Source organism: Danio rerio, chromosome 16 (assembly GCF_049306965.1).
Source record: "Danio rerio strain Tuebingen ecotype United States chromosome 16, GRCz12tu, whole genome shotgun sequence".
Classification (NCBI taxonomy): Eukaryota; Metazoa; Chordata; class Actinopteri; order Cypriniformes; family Danionidae; genus Danio; species Danio rerio.
In genome coordinates this window covers 34,382,841-34,400,199 of record NC_133191.1, presented here as the reverse complement: position 1 = coordinate 34,400,199, position 17,359 = coordinate 34,382,841, and the positions used below count along the sequence as shown (strand labels likewise).

At 38.1% G+C, this 17,359-nt stretch overlaps 1 protein-coding gene across 1 annotated transcript; it reads left to right on the top strand.

The window, feature by feature from the left end:
- Window positions 1-729: 729 nt before the first annotated feature.
- Window positions 730-3,361, top strand: scrt1b (scratch family zinc finger 1b). The gene is given in 2 exon segments (NM_001014347.2): window positions 730-1,243; window positions 2,043-3,361. Coding segments are annotated over 2 exon segments (840 nt in total). The 5' UTR covers window positions 730-1,128; the 3' UTR covers window positions 2,768-3,361.
- Window positions 3,362-17,359: the final 13,998 nt, after the last annotated feature.

Genomic DNA, 17,359 nt, shown 5'->3' with positions numbered 1-17,359 from the left:
CCCTTTATGTAACAGTTAATGATAGCAAGGATTAAGAAGCGGGAAATGCGTGTTTAAGAGCAGTGTAAAAAGGTAAAACTGTCCGGTATACTGATATCTTCTCTTGGCATGAAGCTATAGTGGTATTTATCTAAAATAGCAATGCGTTCCCCATTTGTACATCTGTTGCTCAAAACAACAGTAGCGTTAGCTATACAGTAAATGCCTGCTAACCTATTCACTCTATCTGTGTATCATATATATATATAGGCTATGTGATGTAAATCGATGAAAAGGGTTTTGGGACGTCTGGATGTCCCATGTGATTTGCGCAGCTTTGACAGAGCAGCAGAAAACGAGGATCAGACCAAGTTTGAGGTGATTCTGCTTTTTTTACTGCCCACTTGCTGTTGAAAAGGGAAAGAACCACTACACTTTTTTTCATTGTTCAAAAAATTACAGTACACCTAAAAAAATAATTTCGCTTTGATTTCTGAAATGTGGATTTTTCAAGCTTATGAGGATCACATTGTCGTAACTCGACTTTCCTCAATATTCTTATTCCGCGGAAACATGGCGGGCGCCGTGAACGTGAAAAAATGAGACTGAGAGACGAATAACAGCATCAATAAATCATTCTCGTCCAATGTTGTTCCCGGGAGATTTCTGATGGATGAAATTAAGCACTTCCATCTCCATCTCCCACCTGATCGCGCCCGTATAAATCCCAGCAGCTGATCAGCAGAGCTCAGACATCAAACCGACCCGCGCGAGCGTAGCTCTTTCTCTCACTTTCTCTCTCTCGGTCTTTCTGCTTTAACAACATCAGTTCTCCGGAAACGTGCTTGAATTTAAAACTGCCCATTTTTGGAGCGTGTCCATTTGAGTCCGAGCGCACTCTGACACAGGCTCGGGGAGGCGGATCTGTTGCTGCTGCTGTTGCTTCAGTCGTCGCGTGCGCTGTCCAGTGCTGAAGTTGCATTTCGTCTGTGCGGATCGCCTCGTTCTCAGCTGAAGCTTCGGAGCTTCCGCGTCTTTTCCCCGGCTCAGGTGTTTGACTTTCAGACCTGCAGGATCAACTCTTCTATTGTGCGGTGGATAAAGAGAGGATAACGTGCTGGAAGAGGCTTTCAGCTCTGCGCTCTAAACATGCCAAGGTCTTTTTTGGTGAAAAAGGTGAAGCTAGATGATTTCTCATCCTCTGAACTTGAGAGCGCGTACGGCAGGTCCAGGACCGATCTCAGCTTTCGGATTCACGACAAAGGTAAATGCAAAGGAATGCGTTTTGTTTATTCTGCTCTTTTAGCGTTTAGTTTTAGATGCAACCATAAATGAAATATACCAGAGATTGCTACAAAAGGGGCTCGTTTACAATGTAAAAATTAAACTATGTAATGAAAGTGGTTGGATTGAGCACCCCCAAGGCTTTGCTTGTGATTTTTGTAAAACCGTGATGACAATTTAAACACAATCAGTAAGATTCCTGCACTGAAAACGCACAGTAACCTTTGCATGAACGCTATATAAAAACATCTACTGGTAACGATGCTTAACTTCTCAGCAACTTGGAGCCCAGTCACTTCCAAATGAGCTTAGGTGTTTGTTTATTCTGCAAATCAAAGAAACGCTTAGGGCAGCTGCACGCTGCACACTGTGCTTATGGTGGTGCCTTTAGAGTGGGGTAATTAATCTCCTACTGTAAAAAAGTGCTATCTGTGCTCATACTGTAAGTCCACAGCGGATGTAGTATCCTTCACAGCTCCCTGACTTTGTCCTCAAATAACTCTGGAATAATGTGAAGCCAACCTGACACTGTTCGATGTGAAATTTCCAGCAGTGAGTGGTCATTAAGTCTAATTATATTCAAAGAGAAATGCTGAATTTGTTAAACATATAATGAATCTCAAAGAGCGCTGGCACAATCTGGTTGCCTGTCGCCTTTGCCAAGGTGGAGATAAATTGAGCGGAAAAGTGGTCGTTGCATCGCCGAACCCCATTGTCCTCAGCCGATTCCCTTGTGAATATGAATAATTGAATAAAAGATCTTGTTCTTTCCATGCTAGGCTACATCAGTGACTACATCACCCCGGCCATTTATGATGGAGAGAGTGACGGAGGCACTAAAGTACCTTCTCCAGGACCCATTTACGACAGCAACCACAGTGACTACGGGGCACCTGACTCAGACCAACCCGACAGCCCGCAGTCAGAGATCACATCCGGGTACATCAATGGCGACAATGCGGTGAGCGAGGGTTACACCGTGGATGCCTTCTTCATCACAGACGGCAGGTCCCGTCGGAAAGTGATAAGTGGCTCGCGGACCCTCCAGCGGCACACGTGCAACGAATGTGGCAAAACCTACGCAACGTCTTCCAACCTGAGCAGGCACAAACAGACACATCGGAGCTTAGACAGCAAGATGGCCAAAAAGTGCCCAACATGTGGGAAGGTGTACGTGTCCATGCCAGCCATGGCCATGCACCTGCTCACCCATGACCTCAAGCACAAGTGCGACATATGTGGGAAGGCATTCAGCAGACCTTGGCTCCTGCAGGGCCACATGCGCTCTCACACGGGCGAGAAGCCCTTTGGATGTGCACACTGTGGAAAAGCCTTCGCCGACCGCTCCAACCTGCGGGCACACATGCAGACCCACTCGGCGTTTAAGCATTTCAAATGCAAGCGATGCAACAAAACTTTCGCACTCAAGTCCTACCTGAACAAGCACTACGAGTCTGCGTGCTTTAAAGGTGCGTTCTCACCTCACTCGTCCATTGAGGCGTGACTTCCGGTCTGTCAGCGCTCACTTCCCTGTCACGTGTTAGGATGATTACGCTATCTTACCCTGTTTCACAATCAAAATGAAACCCAATAATAGCACAATTTTATCTTTTGTTTCGCAAAGTTGACCTTAAAGGAATATGGAACCTTCGCATGCACTTCAGCACCCATGTCCTCAAATGACGTTCAGACAGTTCACCTTGACGCTGCGCAGCACTCTACTATGACTGGCGTCAAATGAAGGTTTGAGTGACACCGTGTTCCTCGTTAAAATAAAACTCTTTTGTATTGTCAGTGGATATTATCATACTGCTGCAAGTGGCCCAAACATATTCGCAATCGAGGTAAACCGGTATTTATTCCATTAATTTATTTGACTTTTTGATTTATTGTATGTTTTAATTACTCCATCTAGGATGTATGATTGTCTATAATGCACTTTTTGTTTTTATTTGGCCTTTTCTTTCTCAATAATGTTGCCTTTTGGGTTATGCCAGACTTATTAACATGCCAAAGCATTTAGATCCATGATAATAATTTAATGTTTTCTTTTTTTATGATTATTATTCTTGATTTTTTGTATACCTACTTAATGCATGCAAAAAAAAAAAAAAAAAAAGAAAAGAAAAGAAAGGAAAATCTATGCCAATACCACAAAGCTTATAATTTTGCCAAAATGTAGAGATAGTATCAGGGGGCAATATTTCTAGGGGTTCTCATAAGAATATAAAAAGCAATAATCATAATGCATGGTATTTTTGAAAGTAATAAAAGTATTACCTATAGCAGTTTTTTCTAAATCAGGTATGTTTCGATCCAATACTCTCAATAAACATTTAAAAATGCCACATCAGGGAAAATGCCAATGTAGAGTTTAGTGAGACGAAATCCATAAGTCTGAACCATCTTCCTTTGCTCTCTGCTTATGCACTGCCTGCCTCGAATTTAAACGTAGATTTAGGATGTAGGCCCAAAGTGCTGTAACCCCACTCTAAGCAATTCAGAACCATTCTCTCGAAGTACGGGGCATGTAATGGCTTTTCTGAGGTTAACTCAAAGGGACACGCAAGGACAAGCAAAGGACTGGAGTGATAGGAAGGTGTACCATCTGCATAGCCGTTCTGTAATGCACTCACAGCTCAGATCCGACACTTCATTTCCTCCAGTTTGGTCGTCCCTGAGGTTGAAAGCACTTCATTGTAGAAATCCTTAAAAAGTAGCACAAGAAAACCCTAGATTCAGGTAGATGTTACCTAGCTCAATCTTCCTTTTTTATATCTTGAAAGAGGAATAACAAGCTCAGTTTGTGAGATGATCTTCATGTAGATACTCATTTGAAGAGGAAAAACCTTTTTACTGTAGTTGAATCCACTGTTTGAGGATGAAAAACAAACAAGAAAAAAATGTCCTGCGACTTTTTTGAGCCAATGTTCAAATGATGTAAGCACAAGACACAAGGCATTTTAAGCACTTCATAATAAAGGCAAAGTAAACAAACCCAGTCTGTTGCTCATTTGTCCCTGATTATTGCCGTTCCTCTGTGAAATTAGTCTATTAAAGAGGCCAATTAATCTTGGTGAATGAAAATCAATGCACACACACTGACGAAGCAACACGGGCCAAGAGATGGGACGGGCGAAAACCTGCTACGGTTATTTACGGTTCAATATATCCACTCCGGCAGTAGCAATTGCTTGTTTTTCATGTATCACCAAAAGCTGAAATAATGGAAGTCCGGAGGGAGCAATTTCCACAGGTGCTGAGTTTCCTTTAAGGTGACATTCTCGCCATACAAACTTTCCTGCATGCGTACATAAACAAAAAGGTGCTTTTGTTAACCCAAATCAACAGGTGATTCCGCAGCCCTGCAAGATGCGCCACATAAGATGCATGGCTCTCCGGTTGTACTTTTGGTGAGCGCTCATGCGAAACAAACTGCCCTTCTGTAAGGATGCAATCCACAAACACACACTACAAAATGCTGCTTTTACCGCAGTATCTGCTCGGCTCTCGTTCACCAAACTCTCCTGCTCAGGTTAATCTAGCTTGTGCAAACGAGGCCACTGGTGTCATCAATTTGCTGGGAATCATTATCCGAGCATTCTGAGCGTCTGCGCTCTGGTCTCCGGAGCTCTGGGTAATTGTGCTAGCAGGATGGGATCAGCAGGAGCCATTATTTAACCGGAGACAGCTGTGCGAGGGGCCGCACACGTTGATCTGTTTGCTGTTTCGTCCCTGTCTCTCTGCTTTAGGATCACAGCGTCCCCTGAGTGATTCCTGCGTCTGCTGTAGACTCTCTGTGTGCACTCTGAGGTCTTGACAAACCCCATAACGCTCTCTTACATCTTACAAACTTGATCTCAGAATAAACATTTTCTGAAGTGATTATCGGATCGGGGTTAGTTAAAGAAACTGCTTATTAGTGACAATGCTGTTTTTTTCTTTTCCTTCCGGAAAGCCAGAATCAATATCCATGAGGTTACAGTCAGCGATGGCTGATATTGTGTCGGTGTCAAGTGATGGATTAGATCAGAGGCTATTAAAGCAAGCCTTGTATTCGTAAACACATAGATGGGTCAGAGGACAGGATTCATTAAAAGAATTTGTTGATGTACTGCTGCTAATAGCTGGGCAGTTTGTGGACGTGCCAATACACCCAGTAGAAAATGCCATTCTAGTAACTTTTACCTTGCACCAGCAAAAGGCCTCTTTTCTGTTTTTTTCTAATGAAAAAAAAAAAAACCCACAAACGAACTTCACATGTTAGACTCACATGAGAAACACGTGGTTTTGGAACATGTTTAACATGTGAGACTTATTTGCATTATGGTGCTTTTCTTTAAAGGTTATTTTATTTAACATTCAAGCTGTATTTTTACCATACACTTTTATAGAAAAAACAACAAAAGGTACATTAAACCATTTATTGTTCAATAATGTAATGTTTTTGTTATTATTATTATTATTATTATTATTGATTATTACAATAATATTGTTTAATACAATAATATTATTAAATGATTATTACATTTTTTTTGTATACCTACTTAAAGGTGCAGTAGGTGATTGTCCTCAAAAACACTGTTTGTTGTACTGGTTGAAAGTCTCTTCACGTTCCAGCAGTAATGATAAAAATAAATCATATTTTTATATTCTGTGTAAGGCATAAAACAAAAAAAAATATTTGTCCAATTAAAATTTGTTCGGTCGACAATTCCCGTAATTCTGATAAGCAGCCCAAACTGTCTGTCAACAAATGTAGATTTGTACAACTGTGCCTCTTTTCACACAGATCCGCCATTTGCTCTTGTATGTGTTCATGTGCACACGAGACAGCTGTAAAATCAAATGCTGAATCAAAACTTTTTGAAGTTTTAAATCAATATGGGAGTTTATTTTGTATGCTGGAGGAAGGATGACACCATAGCTAAAGGATTTCTTTTAGAGAGCAATGTTTCAAAATTATTTTCAGTCATGGTGGTGTAGATTTTGTTGTTACGAATGGGTTATATGCATGGAAGTGTTGCTCAGCCACTGAAATTTTCCCACAAAAGAAGGATGTGACTTCAGTTTCATAAGGTTCCTTTTAAAGCATCGATAATGTAGATTTTTTAGTTTAACAACAAAACATCAGTAAATTTTCTATCTAGGCTGCTTTACTGAGCTTGAAGTTGCTTTTATATTCACATTGGTTCATTTTTGAACAATGTTAACCTGTGATGTGCTCTCTGTTTTATTTACCATGCCACTTTGAATATTCGGTCTGAAATAACACGTAAGCATGGCTTAGTAATAAGTGTAATTCCTGCACTCCACTGGCTAAGCACTAAGCATACAGTAGTCGTTTTAAGACAAAGCGTGTGAGAGAGTGAGACCAGCGGTCCTTGCATGCATGAAATATTGCACGTTATGACAAGTTTTGCTTGCTAAACAACTGAAAACATGCTAGATGTAATACAGTTTTTCATTCGGAATTGTAGAATTATAATGTACTATAAAGTGATATTATTTCTAACAGGCGCTTGACATGAACTAGTGGGTTGTCTGCTGTCATCTTTAAGGTGCGCGTTTGTGTTTCAGGAGGCGTGGCTTTGAATGGCAGGGGAGGGACATTTTTTTTTTTTTAGCATTTTAACAGATCACCTACTGCACCTTTAATGTATGCAAAAAAAAAAAAAAAAAAAATATATATATATATATATATATATATATATATATATATATATATATATATATATATATATATTTTTTTTTTTTTTTTTTTGTTTTTTTTTGTTTTTTTTTTTGCATACATTAAAGGTGCAGTAGGTGATCTGTTAAAATGCTAAAAAAAAAAAAAAAATGTCCCTCCCCTGCCATTCAAAGCCACGCCACGTTTGATGTCACAACACTACATTATATCTAACATGCTTTTGTCAAAGGTTGTGAGAGCAGCAACTTTACCATATTACCCTGCAGCCCAACACCGGTTACTCACTAAAGTGCCTGGATGGGAGACCATATGGGAAAACTAGGTTGCTGTTGGAAGTGGTGTTAGTGAGGCCAGAAGGGGGCGCTCAACCTGTTGTCTGTGTGGGTCCTGATACCCCAGTAAAGTGAAGGGGACACTATACTGTCAATCCCTTCATCAACCTTTACCGATCATGGCCTCGATCATGGTTTTCTTATTTTTTTCACTCATCACTTTAAACACAATTTCATTGAAAATAAGAATCATTTAATATTTTGCCATTTTGTGCTTGTATGATTTTTGCTAAAGTAAGTTTTGAAGTAAACATAATTTGATGATACCGGACCACGTTAGAACCGAACAACCCTCTTGAAAAATCCCGGGGGAAACCAGCAGAAATCTGGGTTGATCTAGATTTATCTACATTTTTTATTTTATTTTTCAGTCATCAGTTAAACACAATTTCATAGAAGTTTGGAAATATTTAATGTTTTACAATTTTGTGCTTGTATGATTTGAATTGTTATTGAAATTGGTCTAATAATTTTATCTCCAACTGTATATTTTAAATGCTACAATATATGGAGGCTATAATACACTCATAAAATGATTTTTGCTGCTTGTTCAAACCTGAACTATCTTTCAGTTCACTTAAATTTTCACAGTGACTTAATGGATTTTCTGTTGGGAAAACATGAATGAATTGTGTGGAAACCCTGCATTTTTACATTGTACACCACAAAATGCTGGGTTCCACACAATTGCGTCACCCCAACACAAATCGATTAAGTTAACTTAATTGTTTTTTTCAAATTTAAGTGGATAGAACATAAAACAATTAAGTTGTCCCCAAAAAACATTAAGAATTGTGTTGTTTCAATTCAAATAAGTAGTTTGGACGAGCAGAAAAGATACAATTGAGTGTTTATCCTACCAGTCAAAGATTTGGGGTCAGTAGGATTTTTAAACGATTTGAAATAAGCTTATCCTGCTCACCAACACTCAAAAATATATGTATTTTTGCTCATTTAAACTACTTTTTAAAAATAAGCTGAAACAACACAATTCTTGAGATTTCATTGGGGCAACTTATTTTTTTATGTTCAATCTATCTAAATTTGTTAAAAGTGTTAAATTAACTTAATCAATTTGCGTTGGGACAACATGAATGAATTTTGTGGAACCCTGCATTTTTACAGTGAAGGCATTTATTTTATCAAACATACAGTAAAAATTTTAAAATTCGAAATGTTATTGCACTATAAAATAACTGTATAAAAGTAGTTTATAATTTAATTATTTATTCCAGTCATTTTAAAGATGAATTTTCAGCTTCATTACTACAGTCTTTAGTCACATGATCCTTTAGAAATCACTCTAATGTTAATTATTACTGTTGTTGTTGTTATTATTATTATTTTTAGTAATAAAAGCAATAATGACTGGAGTAATAATTTTATTTGAAAATACATGCAATGAGTAAAAAAATAAATATTTAATAAATAAGTATTTAACCATTTTTTTTTTTACATTTAGTCAATGCCGCTTTGATTAACAGAATAATTTTATTCGGAAAAAAAAACTGACCCCAAACTTTTGACCGGTACTGTACATCACATGACAATATCACAAATGCTTATGTCTGATTTTCATAAGTTACGCATTTTACATTTTAGAGATGCAGAATGGAAGTCAGTCTTGTTTCCCTACAGCATATGACAATTTCTAGCATCTGCAGTTCCTTTAAAGCAAGGAACTATACAGTAAATGACATATGTATCCTCCTCAGTATATACTCTCAGCTGTCTGTCACATGTTTCATAGTCCAGTGATTTCCTTGCTCTATAGATTTTTGTTTTAAGCCAAACAGCTTGCATCTTATTTTTAAATTCATACTAATCCATATGTGTGCTTTCTTATCGACACCTGTAACATAAAATGCAGCGTTTTCTCTGATGCTCTCATCATGCAGAAAGCGTTGTGTGGATGTCCGCATTGGTGTAGGTGGAGGTCTTGAAAAGCAATGTCTGCAGGCTAACTTTGCTCAGACACACTTCAGTAGCTACAAGTAGCAGCCGGGCGCTCAGGAAAAAAAGAGGGTTTTTTTTATAGCTGTTTTGCAGCAGCCACTTGAGAGAGAGTTACATCTGATCAGAATAGACATTGTGAAAGGCATCATTTTTCTGTTATGTGAGCTTACTTGTTATATGCTGTAGATTTCATTATATAAAATGAATTGTTAATTTTTTTCAGTGGACAAAAAAAACTTGATCAGCTTAAATTCACACATTTAGCATTTAAAAAAAAATATTTTTAAAGGAGTTTTTCACCTTTATTATGACAGGACAGTAAAGAATTCAGACAGCAAAGCATTGGGAGCGGAGAAAGATTGCCAAAGGACCCAGAGCCAGGAATCGAACTCAGGTCGCTGTGAGCAAGTTGGTGCTATATGTCAGCCCGCAGTACCACTAGGCTACTGACGCTGACCACACATCTGGCTTTTGTCAAACTTAAACTCTATGTGATATCAAAATTGACAGTGCTAGTCACATAGTTATTCTTTAGGTAAACAATTAATTGTTGCAAGTTAATCCACTGAAAAAAGGATCACGTTTTGGTCATCTTCAAAGTCTGATCATTTGTTTCCACATTTGGAGTGGCTGAATCTCTGTGGAAATCATCTTGATGGCTTCCATAGCAATATTTGTAACCATGCTAAGAGGTATTAATGCTCAGTATGAAAGTGAAACTGGTAACAATTGATGTTCATAGGAGGAAAAACAAATGTGAAAGTCAAGCTTTCCAGGTTTTTTCAAAATATATTGCCGTGGGTTCAACAGAAGGTTTTAAACAAGTGAAGGGCTAGTAAACTATGACAGGATTTTCATTTTTCACTATCACTTTAACCTCAAATTGCTCCCCGAAGAGGTCATTAGGCATTTAAAGCAATGAGAATTCATTCTAGAAATAAGATATAAGCGTCCATATTTACATAGAATTCAAGTGCTCGATTTATCTTGCAGACAGTTAGTTGAAGATTCAAATAATTCATGAGGCCTTTCAGTCATTCATAATGAGGTCTGTGTATCTATGAGGTGTCTATTTTGAGAGCGCTCCGACTTCTTCTTGTTGCTCGCTCTTGCTCTGTTGCATGGCAAATATTCCCAGGCAGAGAATAGTGTTTTCAGGACTCTGGGAGGAGGAAGGGTGGGATGGAGTGAGAAACGGTGGGAGGGATGGAGAAAGAAAGAGAGGGAGAGAGAGAGAAAACGAGGAAGGAGGGAGGGAAGTTGACCCAGTTTGGATGACATGCAGCTGAGAAAGCGTGTTCTAGCCTGAACAGTCAGTACATTTTTAATGGCTCCTTTTGAATATCTGTATGAGAGGGACGGTTCAGTTCCTTAATTGTGCCTGAACAAGGCTTCTGCCCATTAGTGTGTATAGGCCAAGTGCTTGTGTGCAGCCGTTGTCTAATGTTAGGCTTGAAGGAGCATTTCTGAAGAGCCCTAATGTTCTGATTATTGCAGCTTTGTGGCGTGCGCCTGTTGCAACGAGCTCTTCAAAGTTAAGTTTGCAGTCGTTGTATTTTAACTCTGTTGTGTTTGAGCACCTTTCCACATTGTACCGCAGCCTCTCAGCATCGAGCAGGCCTGGTCGTGCACTTTTGTTTCCGACCTTTTGATTTAACGTGGCTGAGGAATTAACACATCATGCATATTCAGCAGGCGAGAAGGCGGAGCGATGGCCCCACAACAGCCTTTGATGTGCGTGAGTCAGTGGTTGCGAGAGGCAGAGATGCTGCATTAGCGAGGCTTTGGAATGACTAAGACCTATTTATTCTCCTCCGCTACAGGAACGTGCGGCTCCTCTCACTGCAGGACCATTTTTACACTGACTCTCGAAGGTTTAAATAGAGCACATTCCGGTGTACAGAACTGTGAGCTTTGTGAAGTGCCTGCCATGTCCACTCTGATTATTCATGCAGGTTTGAAGGCTGGAAGCTTGACTAGAGATCTATTCATTAAAAAAAAAATTAATAAAATGACCTGAGCACTTGTTGAATTCAGTCAATAGATGAATGTAAAGGTAATTAAATCAACTGAGGAAATACAACTTAAATTGGTTTAAATATGGATAAAATGTATTGCACAAAACACATTATGGTAAAAATAGACTTGATCTAAATGACTTTAAAGTTGACAATAGCGTACATTGATGAAATATTTGAAACCAAACAAACAATTGTTAATTAATAGTTCTGTCAATCGAAATTCATTGTATTTGCAGCTTATTGCCTGTGTTTTTGGAAGTTGAGAGTTATACATTATTGGAAACCTGGATAAATAAGCTTTTCAAGAGTTCACACTTAGCTGATGATTGATAATAAAGCTTGTTTGGCATGCTGTCCCAGGAGAGAGCCCTGAGCTTGAGATCCTCGAGCCCTGGGCTCCATCCTGTTTGCAGGGCGAGAGTGGAGTTTGAGCTCAGGTAGATCTCGATGAGCTCCCTCGACTTATTTCTGGCTAATGACAGATATAGGATGGCTAAAGAGATACCCCCGCTAAGAGCTTGATTATGGTATCAATTTAGTATGTTCAATTTACGTACTGTAGGTTGTGTGTTTAGTAATAAGAAATAAGAAAACTTTGGTCATTTATAGGGAATTAGGAATCATCTGATTGATGAATCATTTGTGAGCTGATGTGGGACCAGCTGTGATCAATCATGAACTTGTGATCCTCTCAAAATTAGTTTATAAATAAACTTCACTTAGTTGATTTGTATGATTTGTTACAGCAGGGTTATATTTGGCCAAGATACTACTGTTAAAAAAATCTGGAATATGAAGATTAAAAATATATCTAAAAATTGAGGACATTTTCTTTAAAATTTTCTAAAAATTAAGTTTTGATAAAATTTACTAAATCTTTTCACGGACACTTTATTTAAAGGACACCTGTGATGAAAATCATCTTTTGTAAGCTGTCTGGATGGAACTGTGTTTAGGTATAGTGTGTCCACAGTCATATTAGAGTGATATAAACACAATAAGTCTCTTTTTTTTAAACTTCCTGACGTTAAAATAGGATTCAAATCCCTCCCGTTTAAGGCCCACCGCAACGTGATTTAGGAGTGCGGTTTCCCCACCCACTCAATTGACTAACAGCCGCATAAGCTTGCTGTGATCATCAATCATCATCAAATGTGATCAAGAATGAGTTTTACAAGTTTAAAACGTTTTTAAAAAGTGCATGTTTGTACTGAATTTATCACCATAGCCGTGTGTCAGTGCAATTCTAAAAGAAGGTGCTTCAAGCGCAGTTTGTGGACGTTAAATCAGGTTTATTTTGTACATTAACATAACGGAAATCCATACAGCAGAGGATATTAACATGCACAGTTGTGTTCAGAGCAAAACATTCCAATATTATGAAAGGTAAAATAAATAATCTGATGTTTTTTTTTTTGTTTTTTTTTGGAGATTGCACATTTTGGAGACACAAAAGAAACCTAAATCTTGAAAAAGGGGTAAAATAGGTGCCCTTTAATATCCTAATAATGTTTTTGCAAAAAAAGAACAAGCTATCATTTTAACTAATACACTGTATTTTTGGTTATTCCCACATATATGCTGTGCATTTGCAACTTAAGACTAGTTTTATGGTCCTGGGTCACAAATGTCTATAATAGTAAAACAAACAAAAAGTTAAATTGTGAAAAAGTAGAACTCAAGGTCACATACAATTCACTTCAAAAGAGTAAATACTGTAGAAAACACCCATGAATTATAAGCAGTGGGCAGCCGTTAATTATATATTTTTTTCTTTGGCAGGTAATATGTTTAACCTCACCTCAGGATCAACAAATGACCGTAAAGGAAGATTAACGGATAAAATTCAATTTAGGATACAGTTTATGTGACGGTTACATGAAAACAAGGGTACATGAAAAATGACTAAACTTGCTGGACACATGTAGTAGTTTATCATTGATGATTTGGTTGTCAAGAGCTCATGCATGCCTAAAGACTGAACAATGTGCAGGATGTCACCTTTTTCACATTTTTCTTCTTAAAATGGAGGTTTGATCAGTTTACCTCAAAAACACTACTCTTGTGTAACTAAACAGCCAAAATGCAGTTGTGTATTTACATCTTGCAATTCTCTGCTTATTTTTTAGATTTGTGTGATATGAACTTGCATTTTTCAGTTGTTAAAACAAAATTGCAGGATACAAAAATATCAGAATATAAACTCGCAATTTTGATTATACTTGAAATTCAGATCTTTTTCCTTAGATCTGTGAGATATAACCTTGCATTTGTGAATTATGAAGTCCAGTTCTGAAGGAAAAAAGAAATAAATTGAAAATCTCAGAATTGCAAATTTGACTAAATAAATGTATTACACATTTAGTTTGGTTCATGGTCTCTTAAAGGTGCAGTTTGTAATCAAATCAAGTCAAATCACTTTTATTGTCACATCATCAGCAGCATGGGTACTATGATGAGTGAAAAGTTTAGGTGCTGGCTCCAGACAGTGCAAAACACAACTACATACTCCAAAAACAAAACAAAATACTATTAGCATGTAGGATTAACACCTAGGGCTCTATTTTAATGATCTAGGCCCAAAGTCTAAAGCGTATGGCGCAAAAGCATTAAGCCTAAATCAACTTTTGCTATTTTACGGAAGGAAAAATATGGTCTGCGCCCTGGCGCATGGTCTAACACAGGGTTGTGCTTATTCACTTAATGAGTTATGGGTGTGTTTTGAGCATAACGTGTAATAAACGAATCAGAGTCTCATCTCCCATTCCTTTAAGAGTCAGTTGTGTCATGCTATGGCCCATTTGCTATTTACATGGCAAACTTTGTAAGAGGAAAAACTGAATGCTTTACTGGCAAGAAAATAGTTAAACAGACCATCTGCAGCACGAGGATGTGTGTATTAAGCAATGTGTAAGCGTTTAAACTTACATAGTTAGGCACATAACTAACGTGCTCTGCACTGAACTGTAGACCTGCTCTTAGTTGGGCAATGGTGCGGTCTTTTTCAGTTCTTCAAAATAGCACCGAACCAACAATGCACCTTAACGCTCCTCTATTTTAGACCAGCATGCCAATCAGTACACAAAGTGGTGCAAATGGATTTGCTATTTAAACAATGTGGTGCAAAAAGTGAAACCTACTGTTGCGCGGGTCTGAAAATAACAACAAATCGTGCCAAACACGTCTTGCGCATTATTGTAGCAGGTGTATAAGGGCCTGAGTGTTTAAACTAAGTATTGTGTCCTAATTCAATACATTGTTATTTTTTACCTATAGCCCATCCTCCAATGACTCCACGCAAATGCAGGTTGTCAGATTGAAGACACCAACAGGAGCAAGCTTGCCTAATGATTGATCCTTACAATGGAATCTGCCTAGCTAATCTTTACGTGTGGATTTTTAAATCTGCATCTTATTTCGGAGTCATCTGCTTTTTTTGAAGCAGCCATTATGCCACAAAGGCAACCTGGGATGTAAAAATGTAATTGTAAACTGGCAGTGGGCAGGGTTACACAGACCAAAACAAAGACAGACACTCTGACACGGAATGCACATTTATAATGTTTAAATAACTTCAGCATTGTCTTTCCAGATAAACAGCTATGTTCACTTAGCATGTTTCTTAAATAGCTGTAAACATATATGTTTAAACTTTAAAAGAATCAAAAACCTACATACAGTACCATTAAACTGCTAGCAGTGTTTGTGAAGCTGGTTTCTGGCTCATTGATGTTCCTCATTAGCTAATTGGTCATATTCTGGAATAGCCTTAGCACTTAAAGGTGGTACTAAACGACAAGTTGGTAACAAGTTTGTTGCCTGACCAACTTAATATAGTTTTACTGAAAATGTGCTTCCCAGAATTTCCCAATTTCTTTAATCAGCCACTTGATCAACCAGCTTAATCAAGTCCTGTTGGATTTCACCATCTACACTTATAAACAACAGCAGGTGTTTAATCTCCAAAGGAACGCTTTTCTTTAACATTGCTTTTATGAGACGCAAACTATCTTACAAACTGCCTATGAGTGAAAGGATCAAGATTCGGCTGTTGACTGAAATTTGACTAAATCCACGTTAGTGGTGGCCAGAGGCTGTTTTGAGACACTTATTGTGAGTATAAACTTACAGCGTGTGTCCTCTGAGAGATAACGCTTGTGTCTTTGTGTGTATGAGAGAGAGAGAGAGAGCGCTGGGCATCTGAATGGAACAGTCAATGGGATTTGGACGCTCTGGTGTCTCCACGCCCTTGGCTCTTTTGTTTGGCTCTTCGATCTTCCATCTCTAACTCTTTATCTCACTCTTTTTCTTCCTGGCTTCTCTCATTCTTTCTCCCTTCCTCTCACATTCTCTCATTTTTTCCCTCTTAAAGAAACAGTTCACCCATAATCCCACATCCCCAAATCTTTCTAAACCTGTTTGATGTTATTGTTTTGGTGTAAATTCATGCAGCTCACTTAATTTTATAATGGATCCATCACATGAAGATTATCTTATTGTTCTCTGCTATTGTTGTATAGCTGTGTTAGTGAAAAATGAAAATTCTGTCATTATTTATTCGCCCTCCACTTGTTCCAAACCTGTTTAAGTTTCTTTCTTCTGTTGAACACCATTGCCATTGACTTTCATTGTATTTTTTCTTACTATAAATACAGTGGGAACCAGTTAACAGCATTCTTCATAATATCTTACTTTTTGTTCAGAAAAATAAAGTCATAAAGAGTTGAAACCACCTGAGGGTGGCTAAATACCAAGTAAATTTGAGTTTCTGAGCAAACCATCTTTTAAACCTCTGCTGTATATTTGAAGTGTTGAAAGTATACAGAAGTTATTCACTGATAATCATTTTCAAAGGAGCTCTAAAATGAATTGAAAGGTCATACAGGCTGCAAAAATGCCATGCTGTACCAGTTTTGACTTTATTAACTTCAAACACCGTTGACTAGTATTTCAAACCAGGGTCATAAGTGGCATACTTGAGCTGCAGGAGGAAGACTAAGACCAAATGAATCTGAAAAAATGCCAAATAAATCTATTTCATTGCTTCAGAAGGCTAGTTTAAGAGTTGGACTTCTTCTATAGTGCCTTTTGAAGAAGTACAGATATGAAAGCTATTCAAGTTTTGCAGGTCCTTTACTGACAATGCGCAAATGAAAGAACAAAGATATATTAAAAAAAATGTTTTTAAATTATTATTATTTAGTTCCTTGGACTTGGCCTTGGACTGATTCTTGTTGCAGATTTGATGAATCCCTTACCCAAAGAGCACCGACCATACATTTGAACTTACCCCAGAGCGCTTTTTGTTTTGTTTTTTCTGTATTATTATTTAGTTATTACACTCACTGGCCACTTTATTAAGTACACCTTACTAGTACCAAGTTGGAACCCCTTTTGCCTTCAGAACTGCCTTAATTCTTCATGGCATAGATTCAACAAGTTACTAGAAATATTCCTCAGAGATTTTGGTCCATATTGACATGATAGCATTACGCAGTTGCTGCAGATTTGTCGGCTGCACATCCATGATCCGAATCTCTTTTTTCACCACATCCTAAAGGTGCTCTATTGGATTGAGTTCTGGTGACTGTGGAAGCCATTTGAGTACAGTGATCCCAATGTCATGTTCAAGAAACCAGTTGCACATTTGACTTAAGATTCAATGTGTTGTGCTTTCAGAGATGCTCTTCTGCTTTCCTCGGTTGTAACAAGTGGTTTTTTGAGTTACTGTTGCCTTTCTATCAGCTGGAACCAGTCTGGCCATTCTCCACTGACCTCTGGCATCAACAAAGCATTTGCACCCACAGAACTGCCGCTTACTGGATATTTTCTTTTTTTCAGACCATTCTCTGTAAACCCTAGAGATGATTGTGCGTGAAACTCCCAGTAGATCAGCAGTTTCTGAAATACTCAGACCAGCCTGTCTGGCACAAACAACCATGTCGCTTTCAAAGTCAGTTAAAGCACCTTTCTTCCTCATTCTGATTCATGGTTAGAATTGCAGCAGATTGTCTTGACGATGTCTACATGCCTAAATGGTTAGAATTTTGCGTTAACGAGCAGTTGGACAGGTGTACCTAATAAAGTGACTGGTC